Source organism: Parus major, chromosome 5, assembly GCF_001522545.3.
Source record: "Parus major isolate Abel chromosome 5, Parus_major1.1, whole genome shotgun sequence".
NCBI lineage: Eukaryota > Metazoa > Chordata > Aves > Passeriformes > Paridae > Parus > Parus major.
The window spans coordinates 37,022,654-37,036,777 of record NC_031774.1 but is presented as its reverse complement, the minus strand read 5'-3'; the positions used below and the strand labels follow the sequence as shown (position 1 = coordinate 37,036,777).

Here is a 14,124-nt window from a genome sequence, read left to right as displayed (position 1 = left end):
ATAACGGCTAAAGATGTAATTTCTTCTTTAAAAGGTTTTTTTCTGTTTCAGAGTGAAAACTTACAGAGCAGAGATGCAAAATCCTCTAAATGCTGAGGTAACACCTGCACACTTGCAGGCATGGCAGCATAACATCCATCATGTGCAATACTGCCTGAATCTCTCCAAGAAGTGACACTGCCTGCCAAGCAGGGCAGATGCAGTGTACTGATGCAGTATCAGCCTCAGCATCACATTTGATTCTCTGACATTTTAGCATGACTTTTCTGCCCTGAGCTCACTAAAAAACTTGTTCCTAATCGTTTGACAAGTGCTGGTTAAGGACTCCTAAGGTGGTCCCTCTCATCAGACTTCAGAATGATCCTCACTGGCTTAGGGATCTGTCATTGTGCAGACTGTGCAAGAATGGGGTGCCATGCTACACTGCACCTCATGGGTGATGGAGCTTCTAAGAGTGTTAATGCTTCTAGCCTGGCCTTCCAGCTGGAGACTCCTGGCAGGACCACACTGCGGTCTCACAGTGCATGAGGCCTGCCTGGAAAATCAGATGGGGACAGGCTTTGTACCCGGGCCTGTTGCCATAGGGTAAAGGGTAAGGGTTTAAAACAGAAGAAAGGTCAATTTAGATTAGATATAAGGAAGAAGATTTTTTTACAATGAGGGTGGTGCCCCCTCTGGGCAACCTCTTACTGTTAGAGGTTGCCCAGAAAGGTCGTGGATGCCCCATCCCTGGAAAAATTAAATGTCAGACTGGATGAGGGTCTTACCCAGTTGAAGATGTCCCTGCTCATAGCAGGGGGTTTAGTCTAGATGGGCCTTTATTTTCTCCTAAGTTCTTGTTCCGAGGAATTCCATCTCATGGGAAAATGACAAAATGGGAAAAAAGCACAGACACTGAGGCCAGAAATAGTTGCAATACAGGAAAAGAAACCTTCTTTATAGAACCCTTCCAACGCAAATTATTCTGATTCTGTGATCCCGCAGCCCCTCACAGAAAACTGACGGAATGTCGGGGGGATGCATGGTGCACTCAGGGCCAGCAGTGCCCGGCACTGAGGCGCTCCTCGGCCTTCAAGGGGCCCCGAAGCGCGCAAGGAGCCCGAGGTGCAGTGGGACCCCGCGGGGAGGAGGCATCGGGAGCCCCGGGATCGGGCAGGGCAGGGTAGGGAATTCCCCCCGGGGCGCGGCAGGGAAGTACCGACGGGGACGCCAGAAAGGCGAGTACTTCCCCCCTGGAAAAACGCCAAGTTCTCTCGCGGCCCGGCCTCTTCCCTCCCCTCCGACGCCCCTTCTGGGCGGCCCGAGCCGCTCCGCCCTCCCCTGCCAGCGCCTGCGGCGCCGAGCAGGACCAGACCCGTCGGTCGGGCTTTGACTGGCTGGAAATTCCCGTCCTTCGCGGCTCCTCCCCCGCAGAAATCCCCCGGCCGCGCTGTATATGCGAGGCGCCGCCGCCGCCGCCGCTCACTCGCAGCGCCCTCAGCTCTGCCGCCATGATCGCCGCCCGCCGCGCCGCCGAGCCGCCCGCCATGGATGGCTACGAGCACCCCAAGAAGGAGCGTCAGGGCGCCTTCGCGCTCGACGACCGCCACGACAGTGGCCTGGACTCCATGAAGGAGGAGGAGTACCGGCAGCTGGTGAAGGAGCTGGAGGACATACGGCTGCAGCCCCGCGAGCCGCCCGCCTGGGCACAGCAGCTGACGGAGGACGGGGACACGTAAGTGGGGGTCGAAGCCGGGGCAGGGGTGGCTCGGACACGGTGGGGAGCTCGGCACGACCGGTCCAGGACAGGATGTGCTTGCCGGCGGGGCGGCGCCGGGCTGGGCCGCGCCGGGAGGGAAGGGAGGGGGTGCGGAAAGTCCCTGGAGCGGCGCCAGGGAGAGGCGGCTCCCGGGGCCGCGGAAAGCCCCGGCCGCGCTGAAAACCCCGGCTTGCGACACCCGCGCGTGACCCGGCCCGGCCCGGCCGGCACTTAGCGTGGCGTCGAGGGGGTTAACGCGTGTCTCTTAATTGCTCCTTTCTTCCCCCCTGCAGTTTTCTGCACTTGGCCATTATTCACGAAGAAAAATCCCTGAGCCTGGAGGTGATCCAGCAGGCAGCCGGTGACCGGGCTTTCCTGAACTTCCAGAACAACCTCAGCCAGGTACTTTCACCTCCATAGCCCCAAATCCGGATCATCCCCTGCCACGCCCACACACTCCCTCTGGGGAATTCCCCCAAAAAAGTCCCTTTAATATTTTTTTTTTTTTTTGGATTGATGGAATCAATTGAATCAAAGCCTGCGTTCAGGAAAGTCCCAGCTGGCTCCAGCCAGTGTTGGTACAATGCTTCCTCTCCCCTGAGAGAGTGGCATTTAACGCCCACATTTTTCAAATATGATGCCATGGGTTGCATCTCTCTTTATGGAGATGTTAATGATACCCTTCATACTGACTGTTGGTTTATCCGAAGAGCCCGAAGTTCATCACTTCCAGATGAATGGGCAACAATGCAATAACTTGGGAAGCATAAAGAACTGAGTTTATGGGGCGTGCTTTTATGCTTTTATTTGTTGGCACAAATCACCAAGTGTACAAGAGGTCTTGTCTAGATGTTGCTGCCAAGTTCGTGGTGTAACTTACACTCTGCTTTTGCTCTCATGCTTGCAGACTCCTCTTCACCTGGCAGTGATAACTGATCAGCCTGAAATTGCTGAGCATCTTCTGAAGGCTGGATGTGACCTGGAAATCAGGGACTTCCGAGGAAACACCCCCCTGCACATTGCCTGTCAGCAGGGCTCCCTCAGGAGCGTCAGCGTGCTCACACAGTATTGCCAGCCACACCACCTTCTCACTGTCCTGCAGGCAGCCAACTACAACGGTACGGGCACTCTCCTGAACAGTTCATCTTGGTGTGCTGTGCTGCTGAGCGTAGGGTCAGTCTCCTGTGGATCTCAAAAGATCTCTGGAGAGGTGGAGAAGGATTATTATGCATTTGAGAGTAGAGGAGCCCAAAGCATACAGCAGTGTCTGACTTTTTTGAAATGACACTGTCTTGTAGGCCTTCTCACTGTTGTTTATAGTCTCTCATGGCTTTGAACTTTGCATTTTTAGTGAGCACCTTTGCCCTGCTCCTCCTTTTTTTGTTTGTAATAAGTTGCACTCAAACACCAGAATAAAGCCTCCAAGAAATCTTTCCAAAATCCAACCCTTTTATTCATACTGTAAGCTCTTCTGGAGAACACCCTTTTGCCATTAATGAATTGCAAATTTAGATACCATCCTGGCCTGTCATCTTGACTTTTAAGTAATGATGAGGCACTGAGTTAGATTTACTCAGGTTTTCCCTTTGTTTGTGTCTTTCAGGACATACATGTCTTCATTTAGCATCTATTCAAGGATACCTGGCTATTGTCGAGTACCTGCTGTCCTTGGGAGCAGATGTAAATGCACAGGTATGTAATGTGTACCATGAATTAGTAACTGAGTGGGGCTCTGTAGTCTTAAGAATCAACAGATATGACAATGGCTCTGCCTCTTCTAACATGCTGAACCTTATGCTGTTTTCACACAGGAGCCATGCAATGGCAGAACAGCACTGCATTTGGCAGTTGATCTGCAGAATTCGGACCTAGTCTCACTTTTGGTGAAACATGGGGCAGACGTGAACAAAGTGACCTACCAGGGCTATTCCCCCTATCAACTCACCTGGGGAAGAGACAACTCAAGCATACAGGAACAGCTGAAGCAGTTGACCACAGCTGACCTGCAGATGTTGCCAGAAAGTGAGGATGAAGAGAGCAGTGAATCAGAGCCTGAGTTCACAGAGGATGAAGTAAGTATCTGTTTCCATTTTTACAAGAGAAGGGGGACATCCTGTCCTGTACAGGGTGTTTTTTGGTGTCACACTGATAGCATGCCCCAGTGACCTCTTGCTGTGTAACAGATGGGTATACCAAAGATTATGCTATCAACAGTCAGCAAAATGGCAGATGGGGCAAGCATGCAAACAGAGTAAGAATAAAATGTAAAAAATAACGTGGGGGAAATGGAGGTTAACTTCATGCGGCATGATTCACTGAACACAGAACCTCATGAGAGAAAATTTCAAGTTAGTGGGTGGTTTTCTCCTCCCTAGGATTTGTTTTGCTAGCATTCTAGTTCTGCATTAAATGGCATATGTAACCATTTTGGTGTAGAAATTTTATACACTGCTGAAGTCTGGGTAGAATTTGGCTGTTATCCCAGAGAGGATATGATACTTCAGGATTTTTGTATTAACAGCATTTTGGCTTTTTCTTGCAGCTTATATATGATGACTGCCTTATTGGAGGACGACAGCTGTCATTTTAAAGCACAGCTTTCCCTGAAAAGATGTGACTGTATACGTATGTATAGAAAAAGGACTGACTTTCTTCATCTAAAAAGAAAGTCACAATGTGGAGAGAAAAAAGAGGAGGAAAATGCTGAACTGCCCAGCAAGGAGAAGGAGCACATAAGTGTAACAGGACAGTTCCAGGATCTCCCTTGTGTTTAAATACAGGAGAGGGATGTGTAACATCAGTACAGATCTGTGATTATTTACACCATCTGATAAAGAGCCACATAGCCAGTCTTCTCAGCCCTGCGAAGGTAACAGCACATCCAACCTGCCTGTTACAGGGAGCTTTCTTGTGGCATCAAGTACTACAGGGAACAAGTGTCCTTTCGTGGCAAGGTGGACTGATGCCAACACCCCTTCTAAGAGACTCTGCGTTCATTTGTGCTGGGCTGGTGGCGGTTCCTGTCCCTTCTGACTGACCTCAGCTGCTCTCAGTGGGGTAGTATCCCATGTGGAGGAGTCAGACCAAGGGACCGGTGCCCTCTTGGCTCTTAGGCAAAAGTAGCAATAATGTTAACTGCGGGCATTGGAAAAGTGTGTTTCACACTGTGTGTGTCATAATTGCTACACTTTTAGCAACTGTATATTGTGTAAATACTGTACATTTTTTGTTTATAATTATTTTGGTACATGTAAGATATGTATTTATTAAAAAAAGTCAGATTACCGTACCTAGTCTGTGAAACTGTTCATTACCCACTTCCCTGAGATCGTGGGAATCTACTGGTTTGCTTTTTAAGAAACGTTTAACACGTAGTAGCCCATCGGGGTCACATTTCCAGGGGTTTTAGGTGATTCACCTCAGCAGTGGTAAGACATCTAAGCAGCTTGCAGCTCTCAGCCCTTCTGCTGCAGCTAATTTTGGAAGCAGACGTAGGTGGTGTTTCCTGCACCCGCTGCAGTAGGCGGATTGTGGCGCTGGGATTCCCCCTCTTTTCCAGCACCGGGTTGCTAGCCCACTGGAGAGGGGATTTTAGGCTGGTTTTGGCAGCACCCACCCACCTGCCCTCATGGCACCTTTTGTTCCAGCTCAAATATTTTGCAACTCTTGCCAGGGGAGGCTGGAGGTTTGCAGCACAGCCCTATGTCTGTTCACCTCTTGTTGATTGCCTGGCCCAGCTTCGGTTTGAACTCTGACCCCTTTGGAATTTCCAAAGGGGATTTCCACGGGAAGAGGGAACGCATCCTGGAAACACGTGCTGCTGCCTTGCTCTCCTGAAATTCAGATGGGGCACCCCCACATCCCCACTGCAACAGCTACAGCTTTTGCTCAGTTCATAGCAGTGAAGGATGTGGCTTTAACTGCTTCAGTTATTCCTCAAGTTTGTCTCCAGCATTCAGGCAGACAGAATCACTTTGCCCAAATTCTCTGCTCTACCTCATTATTTGCTGGCAGTGCATCACAATACCAGACTACTTTCAGTGACAGACCTTTTAGCCTGTTGTGTGTCCATGTAAAAGATGGGTTGTGTAAAAGGTGACCGTGCCCTGTTTTTGTCCTACCCCCTGGATGGAAACGGAGCAGCAAATCTGCTGACGCAGGATGATGGAGCTCTGCCAAGAGCTGGCCAGGGGAATTCTGTGCTGCTGGCACCTGGCCTAGCTCAGGCTGTTGGAGAATGCCGTGGCCCCAGGTTGCACAGGGACACCCATTCTTTTTTCTGTTCTGCTCTTCCCAAAGGGTTCCTGATACACAACCTGCTCTAAGGAGGGTTTGCTGGTATGAGGAAGAACACCGCAGGTGGCTGTGTGCTTCCTAATTTGCATGGGAGCCAAAGGCCACTGTGGAAAGGATGGTATAAAATTGTTATCCTGAGTCACTTCTATTTCCCTTCCACTCTCATTGCCCGAGCATAACCCAGGTATATGCACTGAAGCTTCCTTCTGGCAGACATGGCTACATCTGCATTGCAAACCTGCATTTTCCAGGTGTGGGGATGGATAAGAATCTGCCAAAACTTTTTTCTTGTTGGGAACTCACCTTGCACTCTGACCAAACCACTAACTCTGAACTGGGAGTATTGACTATGGGAGTTTGCTCACTCGCAGGTTTTTCACCAGCAAAGAATCCCAAGTGATTCCACGCTGGAAATAGAAAGGGCAATGTTCCACATGCTACATTTTGGTCTCCCTTTGCAAAATAGGAGTTGGAAATGCTGTCAAGGCCCTGCAGAGAGGTATTCACCAGCTGTAGTTATCAGTGGTCTAAAAGTCCTTGGGTACGTGGCTGGACCAGGTATGCAAATATTTAAATAGATACCATCAGAAGGCAAATACTTTTCATTTGAAGGCCAGAGGGATGGAGGAAAATGCAGTTATCAGTAGTACCAGGCTGGCTGAGTAGTTTTGGAGGCAGTGGTACATTCTCTGCTGCCCACTGCAATATCTAGACAAAGAGTATCTAGAAAGGCACTGCTATAATCTTACAAGAATTCTGCTATGACTTAATAAATTAAGCAAATGTTTTACTGTATGAGGAAGTTTTGCAGCTAAACAAATCATTGCCAAAATACCACATGCTGGTTTTGCTGCTGTTTGCCTCCACCCATCATGCAAAAGTAACCATGTAACATATGCGGAGGAACCATGGGTAAAGCAGGTAGGACAGAGATTAATGTGAGAACGTGTTTGTTAGCAAAATAGGTTGGGACATGTTGTGTATTTGTGCATTGCTAATGCAGGATTACTCATTGGAGAGCTTTGCCTGTTCACTTGATGATATGGGAAGACTGTCCTCTGTAGGGCATCCCTCTGGCACCCCCAGTTTTGAATATGTGCCCTTAAACTGCTGCATGTCCACCCTGTCTCTGCCCTTGCCACACCTATGCCTTTAGAAAGATCTTCTGAGAGTGGTTTTGGTGATGAGCTGCCCTTGTGCTGTCTTCTTGGCATTCTGGCAGATGTGTGGCATAGTCCCATTTGTAGGATATAGAGCAAGAACTCCTTATTCATTTATTCTTCCAGCATCTCTTTTTCCTTATTCAGACAGCACAGCTGCTATTTGCAGAGCACACTACCTTGTTCTTGCTTCTACTGCCAGTGCCTCCCCACACTGGTCCAGGGTTTAAAATTCTGTCCCAGCACCTTTTCCACATGCCCTGTGTGGCACTGCAAGCTTCAAGAGCATCCATGCCACTGCAGATTGAGATCCCTTGAAATTCAGATTTAGTTTCCTAACTGGTCCTCTCTCCATTAGCCTCCTCACTTTCCTCAGCCTGTGTCCTATGCTTTTATTGCCTTTGGCACTCATATCTGCCTTTGCCTGTTCCTTTTTCCCTTCCTCCCTTCCCACATGCCCCCCCCCCCCCCTTTTCACCTGCGACACCAGCTCATTCACTCGTCATTACATTACACAGCATGAGGTTACGTTTTTTATTTTCCAGCTTTTCCCTGCTGCCCGTTCTTGTAAATGTCTTTGATAATCCCACAGGGATATTCCCATACTTCCTTATATTCCACACAAAGAACAAAACTTCTCATTTCCTCCCACACCCTCTTCTTCCTCCTTGCATTCCTGCTCACTGTAGGCCTTTCTCACCCAAACTACAACCAAGATGCCTCCTTCAGTACCTTTCAGCTTTCTCAGCATCATCCCTGGACTTCTCAAGAACCTTAGGGTGGTGACAGATAAAATACAGACTGCCAGGGTGGCAATGCTGGACAGCAGAGCCCAAGGCCTGATTTTCCTCCTGGTAATTTAGAGCTCTTTTCTTCCATTCCCTGCAGCTTTGGAAAGTGTAAAAAGCAAGGGCAAAAGGCAACCTTGCACCTAGGGACGTGCACAGGGAGGCTTTGTGCTCCCACTGGCTCCAGCACCAGCCTGATGTCTGCAGTCAGGAGCAGACCCCTTTCTCCATCCTGCCCTCCTGCTTGTTCTGCCACTCTCGGGTTATGGTGCAGCACACTCCTTGCACACAGCTGGGGCTGCATGGCTGGTTGACACACACTTGTGGGTGTCTCTGCTCCCCAGACAGAGAGGGGTCTAACTTAGAGGCCTTAGCCTTACTGTCTTCTCCTCCTTCAGCCTTTTGACATTAGGAAGGGGTCCCTGTTGACTGCTTAGCATTTTACACACTGACAACTACAGATCAAAGCAGGGGTTTTTTTGATAAACACAACAGTGTTTATCAACCATGTGTCCAGTATGCAGCTGGTGGACACATCTATCTGCCTTCCTGGCAAGGACTTGATGCACCAGAAGGCAGCAAGGCCACCAGGACTCTTAACCTATCCCCAAGAGTGGCAGCCTCACTGCTGCTGACCTTGCCCCACAGCCTCAGTTCAGATTTGGATAAGCGAGATGGTTGAGTGAGTAAAGAAAAGGGTGAAAGCAGAAAAAAATCCCAAGGAAAGACATTGTGATCTCCAGGGGGAGGACAAGTATTGTTTGTTATTTGTTATAATGGGAAATCTTCAACGATGGTGGACTCTGGGCCAGGCACATCTCAATTTTGTGGAAGCTGAGCTCTGAAAATAATTAAGCATCTGGTTGTTCCTAGAAGTAAGAATTGCAAAACAGAGTGCAGGGGTGGCAGGGAAGAATCTCTCATTGGACAAATGGCTACCCTCATTTCAGGGGGTGGAGGAAGGGCTTTTTCCAGCATTGCTGTGCTCCTAGCACCAGTGCCTAGCTGAAGAGTGAGAACTGCACAGTATCCCGAGGGAAGAGAGAACAGGACAATCCTGTCCCCTCCTGCCAGCCAGGACAGCACACGTGGCCTGGACAGCTGCTGCACAGCCTCTCCCCTTCTCCAGCAGCTGTCTGTCACAGCTCTGGCATCTCTCACCTCCTTGTCCCTTCTCTGAAGCTTTAGCAGGAACAAAAGGTTTCCTTTAAATGCTAGAACATTTACCAGGTCTTAATCCAAGAAGTTTATGTCCAGAGAGACTGAAACAGAAACTCCCCCTGATACCCTGGAGGTTTGACTGCCTTCCCATGCCGTGATCCAGTGCTCAGATTTTCCCAGGACTGCCTCCTCATCCAATTTTCCAAACAGGACTTTCCAGTCCTGCCAGAAGAGAGCTGGGATTTTCCCCGCTCACTCCTTTCTGCAGTTTTACCCTGTTCCAGCGGCCATGAACCACGGCACCAGGCTCCACTGCCTCTCCAGCTGCAGGAGTGCAGCCTCCTACCTGTTCACCACCAGCCCCAGGGGCTTCCTTGCTGTGAAGGAACAAGCCTCCACCCCTTTAGTTTAAATTATTTTCCCATTCACAGTTTTAGATAGTTCAGATTAATTTTCCTGTGCATCTTTCAAGGTAAGATTTTCATCTCTCCAGCTGAAAGCACAGTGTGGACACATGTACGGTTCAAGAAAGAGCCTTAAAACACAAATATTTTTAACATGCATGCACGCCTTGAAGGGCACACAGCTAAAATTACAGTGCAACATTTAACTTGGTTAATTATTATTCCTGGATTTCAGTAGCTTGAAGGAGAGGGAGTTTCCCAAGGCCCTGAAAAGGACTCTGAGTGCTGCTGTTGTGCTTCAGCAAGACTTTGTTCTCCCCGGGGAGTGCACAGGGGTCGGGTGAGAGGCAGCCCCCCCGAGGAGCTCGGAGCAGTGGGAAAAGAGAACCGGGCTGTGGTGTTTGCTCCTGCAGCGTGGGAGGACCCGTGTGCTGCTCTTCCTCTCTGCATCAGAAAAGAACACACCACGTCTCAGTCAAAGCCTGGCATGCATACTCAGCTGAGGAGGACGGAAAATCAGTAAGGATGGCTGCCCAGCCTCTGAATGAAACCACCCTTTCCGTTTTTTCTAAGTGGATGGGTTTCCATTCCAGCATGCTTCAAGGCTGATGTTTCTGGATTTCTTCCAAAAACTTAGATCTGACCCCTGGCAGCACCTTCTCTGAGATGTTTTGCCCTAGCAAACAAACAAACAAGTCCTCCCCCAAGCTGCATGGAGGACTTACCCCAGGCAGTGCCAAGCCTGCCTTGGGGAAAACACTCCCAAGGTGGGGATTCAAATCCCCCTCACCCTTGAGCACACTTGATCTCTAACTCCTCTTTAACAGTTTATGAACTAGGCTACTAGAGTAAAAAAAAAAAAAATTAAAAAAATTACTAGACCATCCAACATCTTCCATCTGTCCATCCACCCCAGAACTCTTAATGCTTCTGCCTGTGCAGGAGCTTGTCCAGCTTGTCCCCTGTCAGCAGCAAGCTGAAACACCTGGTGCTGGGCTGCTGGAATACCCCACCGAAGCAGGGGATAACTCTCAAACTGCTGTATCTCCTGCCTAGATAAGCACTTCAACCTATGGAAACTGAAATAATGGGGTGGGAACAGGGTTAGCCCTACAGCTGTGTGGGAGGCTGCAGCTGCAGTCAGCCAGGTTCAAACGGCAATCAAACAGAACAAGGGCTTGTTGAGCAACTGAAATGGCAAGAAGACAACAGTGCCACCAGGACAGAAAAGCTAGGTGGGACCCACCAACAGCAGCACATAAAGTCCACTGCTGAGGCAGTCTCATCCCCCTCACAGCCCAGCCCAGCTGCAGCGTTTTTCATACAGAAATGCTTAAGGTTTGCCCACAGCATCCTCTCCTCTGACTCTGTCCCAGAGGAAGGGAGGTGAGCAGGTGCAGGGAAGGCCAGGACTCCAGGATGTCTGCCTGCCTGCCCTGGGTGATGACACAAAAAGCCAGTTTCTCTTCTCCACACAGCTGGACTGCCAAGGTGATCTGATCACCCACTTCCCCCCACAAGACACTCCTGTATCTGACAGACTTGTAAAGTAAGGAACTGATAATTCTGTTTCCTTTTTCAGAGAAGTCCACACAAAGCAGAAAAGGGAAACTACGCCATTTATTTGGTAGTTGGGTTCCTTCCATAAGCTGTTCCAGGGACACGGTGGCTTGACCGAGCAAGCCTACCTAGGCATGGTGCCCTGGGAAACCTCTCCCTAAAAACAGCTGTACTGAGGGAAAGAAGGCTGAGGACTGAGCTGCATCCATGCACTTTACAAAATTAGAGCATCTCATTAGAGCACATGGCAGCTCCATGCCACAAGTAGGACCACAGACATTTCTTCCAAAGACATGTGTGAATGTGTAGAAGATGTGAGCACAGCTGCACTGTGAATCCTGGGAATGAGCATCAATATCTCCAGATCTTCTGCTTCAAATTTAAGAACAAGTAGAATGATTCAAAATAGCCAGGTTTTGGGGTTCTTTTCTGTTTTGAAATGGAAATCACAGAATGACAGAATATGCTGAGCTGGAAGGGACCCACAAGGATCACGAATCCCAGTTCCTGGCTCTGCACAGGAACATTCCCAAGAGTCACATCATGTGTCTGAGGGTATTGTTCAAACACCTCTTGAACTCTGCCAGGCTGGTGCTGTGACCACTGCCCTGGGGAGCTGTTCCAGTGCCCAACCACCCTCTGGGGAAAGAAGAAGCTTTGTCTAATATCCAACCTAACCCTCCCCTGACACAATCTCAGCCATTCCCTTGGGTCCTGTCCCTGTCACCACAGAGAAGAGATCAGGGCCTACCCCTCTTCTTCCCCTCACAATGAAGTTGTAACTGAGATGAGATCTCCCTTCAGTGTCTTTTTCTCCAGGCTGAAGGGACCAAGTGACCTCAGCTGCTCCTTATACGGCTTCCCCTCCAGAGCTTTCACCATCCTTCTGGCCCTCCTCTGGACACTCTGTAGTAGCTTAATAGCTTTCTTAGCTTGTGGTGCCCAAAACTGCCCCAGCACTTGAGCTGAGGCTGCCCCAGTGCAGAGGGCACAGGACAATCCCCTCCCTTGCCTGGCTGGCCATGCTGTGCCTGATGCACCCCAGGACAGGGTTCCAGGCTGCCAGGGCACTGCTGGCTCATGTTCAACTTGCCACTGACCAGGATCCCCAGGTCCCTTTCCACAGCCCTGCGCTCCAGTATCTCATCCCCAGTCTGTACATCCAGGGTTGCCCCATCACAGTGCAGAATCTGACTTTTTCCCTTGTTTAACTTCACGTGGTTGGTGATTGCCCAGCCCTGTCATCTGTTGAGGTCTCTCTGCAGGGCCTCCCTGCCTTCAGGGGAGTTCAACAGCCCCTCCCAGTTTTGTATCAACTGCAGATTCGCTCTGTATCCCTTCCAGTCCTGCATCCCAGTCACTTAAGAAGACATTGAAGAGCACAGGGCTATGATGAAGCCCTGCAGAACCCCACTAGTGACAGGTCCCCAGTCTGATGTCACCCCATCCACTGCCACCCTTTGTGCCTGACCTGTGAGCCGGCTGCTCACCCATCCCATGATGTGTTTATCCAGCTGTGTGCTGGACATTTGGTCCTGAAGGATCCTGTGAGAGACAGTATGGAAAGCTTTACTGAAACACAAAAGGATTATATTAACTGGCTTCCCCATATCAGCTTGGTGGGTTACCTTGTCATAAAAGGAAATCAGCTGCAACAAGCAGAACTTTCATCTCACAAAGCCATGCTGGCCAATGAGTGCATTCTCTTTCAGGTGTTTTCCAATGGCACCCAAAATAATCTCCATAACTTTGCCAGGCACTGAATTGAGACTGACAGGCCTGGTTTTTACAGGGTCCTCCATCTTGCCCTCCAAAATCAGGACAACATTCACCAAATTCCAGTCAGCTGGGACCTCTCTAGATTTTCAAGACTGCTCAAAAATCATTGAGAGAGGTTTTGTGATGACATCAGCCAGCTCTTTGAGGATTCTCAGATGAATCCTGTCAGGCCCTATAGATTTTTAGGGATCCAGCCAGAGCAGCAGATCCCACACAATTTCAGAGTTGACTGGGAGTTGATCATTCTCACAGCTCTGGTTCCTCAGTTTAGGGCACTGAGACCCCCTCAGTCATCTGTTTTGAAGACAGAGGCAAGGAAAGTGTTAAACACCTCTGCTGTGTCCATGTCCCTGTTTGTGAGGTGACCATCCTCACCCTGGAACGGGCTGATGATGTTTCTGTGCTGCCTTTTGTCATTAACATATTTTTAAAAACTCTTTTTATTGTCCCCCACAGTTCTGGCTTCAATTCCAGCTGAGTTTTGTCTGAGTAAGTAAATTTTCTCCCTATGCTGGCAAGCAATATCTCTGTGTTCTTCTTCCCAAGTCTCTGACATTCTTCCACTGGGCATACACCTTCTTTTTTGCCTTATTTTCAAGGGAAGATTCCTGTTCAGCCAAGCTGGGCTTCTGCCTTACCTCCTTAACTTCTGACATTCCCTGCTCCTGTGCCCTTAGGAGGTGATGTTTAAAAAGTGACCAGCACTTATGGACCCCAGCACCTACAAAAATATTTTCCCAGGGAACTTTACTTGCTAATTCCCTGAGCAGCCTGAAGTCTGCTCTGTTCATGTTGAGGTTTTGCTGGCATTTTTCCTCCTGTCAGATGTTTTGTTCTGCTTTGATTCAGTTAGAAGCAATGAATTTAAAAAAAAAATATGTAAGACTAAAACCATATTGATTCCCAAGTGAAACAGATTACTTCTTTAGACTCAGAAAACAAGAATTTATTTCTTTTTTTTTTTCCTTACTCATTGGAAACTTCAGATGTTTGTTTTCTCACTCACCTGAAAAATGTTTTCTCCTAAGCTTTTGCGATTGCGACATAGTAGAATCTCCTTCCTCTCCCACTCTTTTCCTGAGTCGTGTGAACTAGGCATAGCTCCATCCTGGGGTTTCACACGCCATCTCTGAAAAGCCAGCCCTCAAATTTGCATCGAATTACCATCTATATAACAGCTGTTAAACACATGCTTTCATAGGGGCAGATCTTCATTCAGCCTTAGAGCTAGCAGCCTT

General features: G+C 49.0%; 1 protein-coding gene across 1 annotated transcript; it reads left to right on the top strand.

Annotated features, from left to right (window-relative positions):
• The first annotated feature begins 1,355 nt into the window (after positions 1-1,355).
• NFKBIA (NFKB inhibitor alpha) lies at positions 1,356-5,027 on the top strand. Its single transcript, XM_015629571.3, has 6 exons — positions 1,356-1,714; positions 2,032-2,140; positions 2,646-2,856; positions 3,342-3,430; positions 3,550-3,810; positions 4,281-5,027. Exons 1-6 carry the CDS (start codon positions 1,491-1,493, stop codon positions 4,326-4,328), a joined length of 942 nt encoding a protein of 313 aa, XP_015485057.1. The 5' UTR covers positions 1,356-1,490; the 3' UTR covers positions 4,329-5,027.
• Positions 5,028-14,124: the final 9,097 nt, after the last annotated feature.

Coding starts and splice junctions, on each gene's coding strand:
- NFKBIA (XM_015629571.3), top strand. CDS start 1,491: ATGATCGCCGCCCGCCGCGCCGCCGAGCCGCCCGCCATGGATGGCTAC. Junction 1,715..2,031: donor CTGACGGAGGACGGGGACAC/GTAAGTGGGGGT, acceptor TCCCCCCTGCAG/TTTTCTGCACTTGGCCATTA. Junction 2,857..3,341: donor GCAGGCAGCCAACTACAACG/GTACGGGCACTC, acceptor TGTGTCTTTCAG/GACATACATGTCTTCATTTA.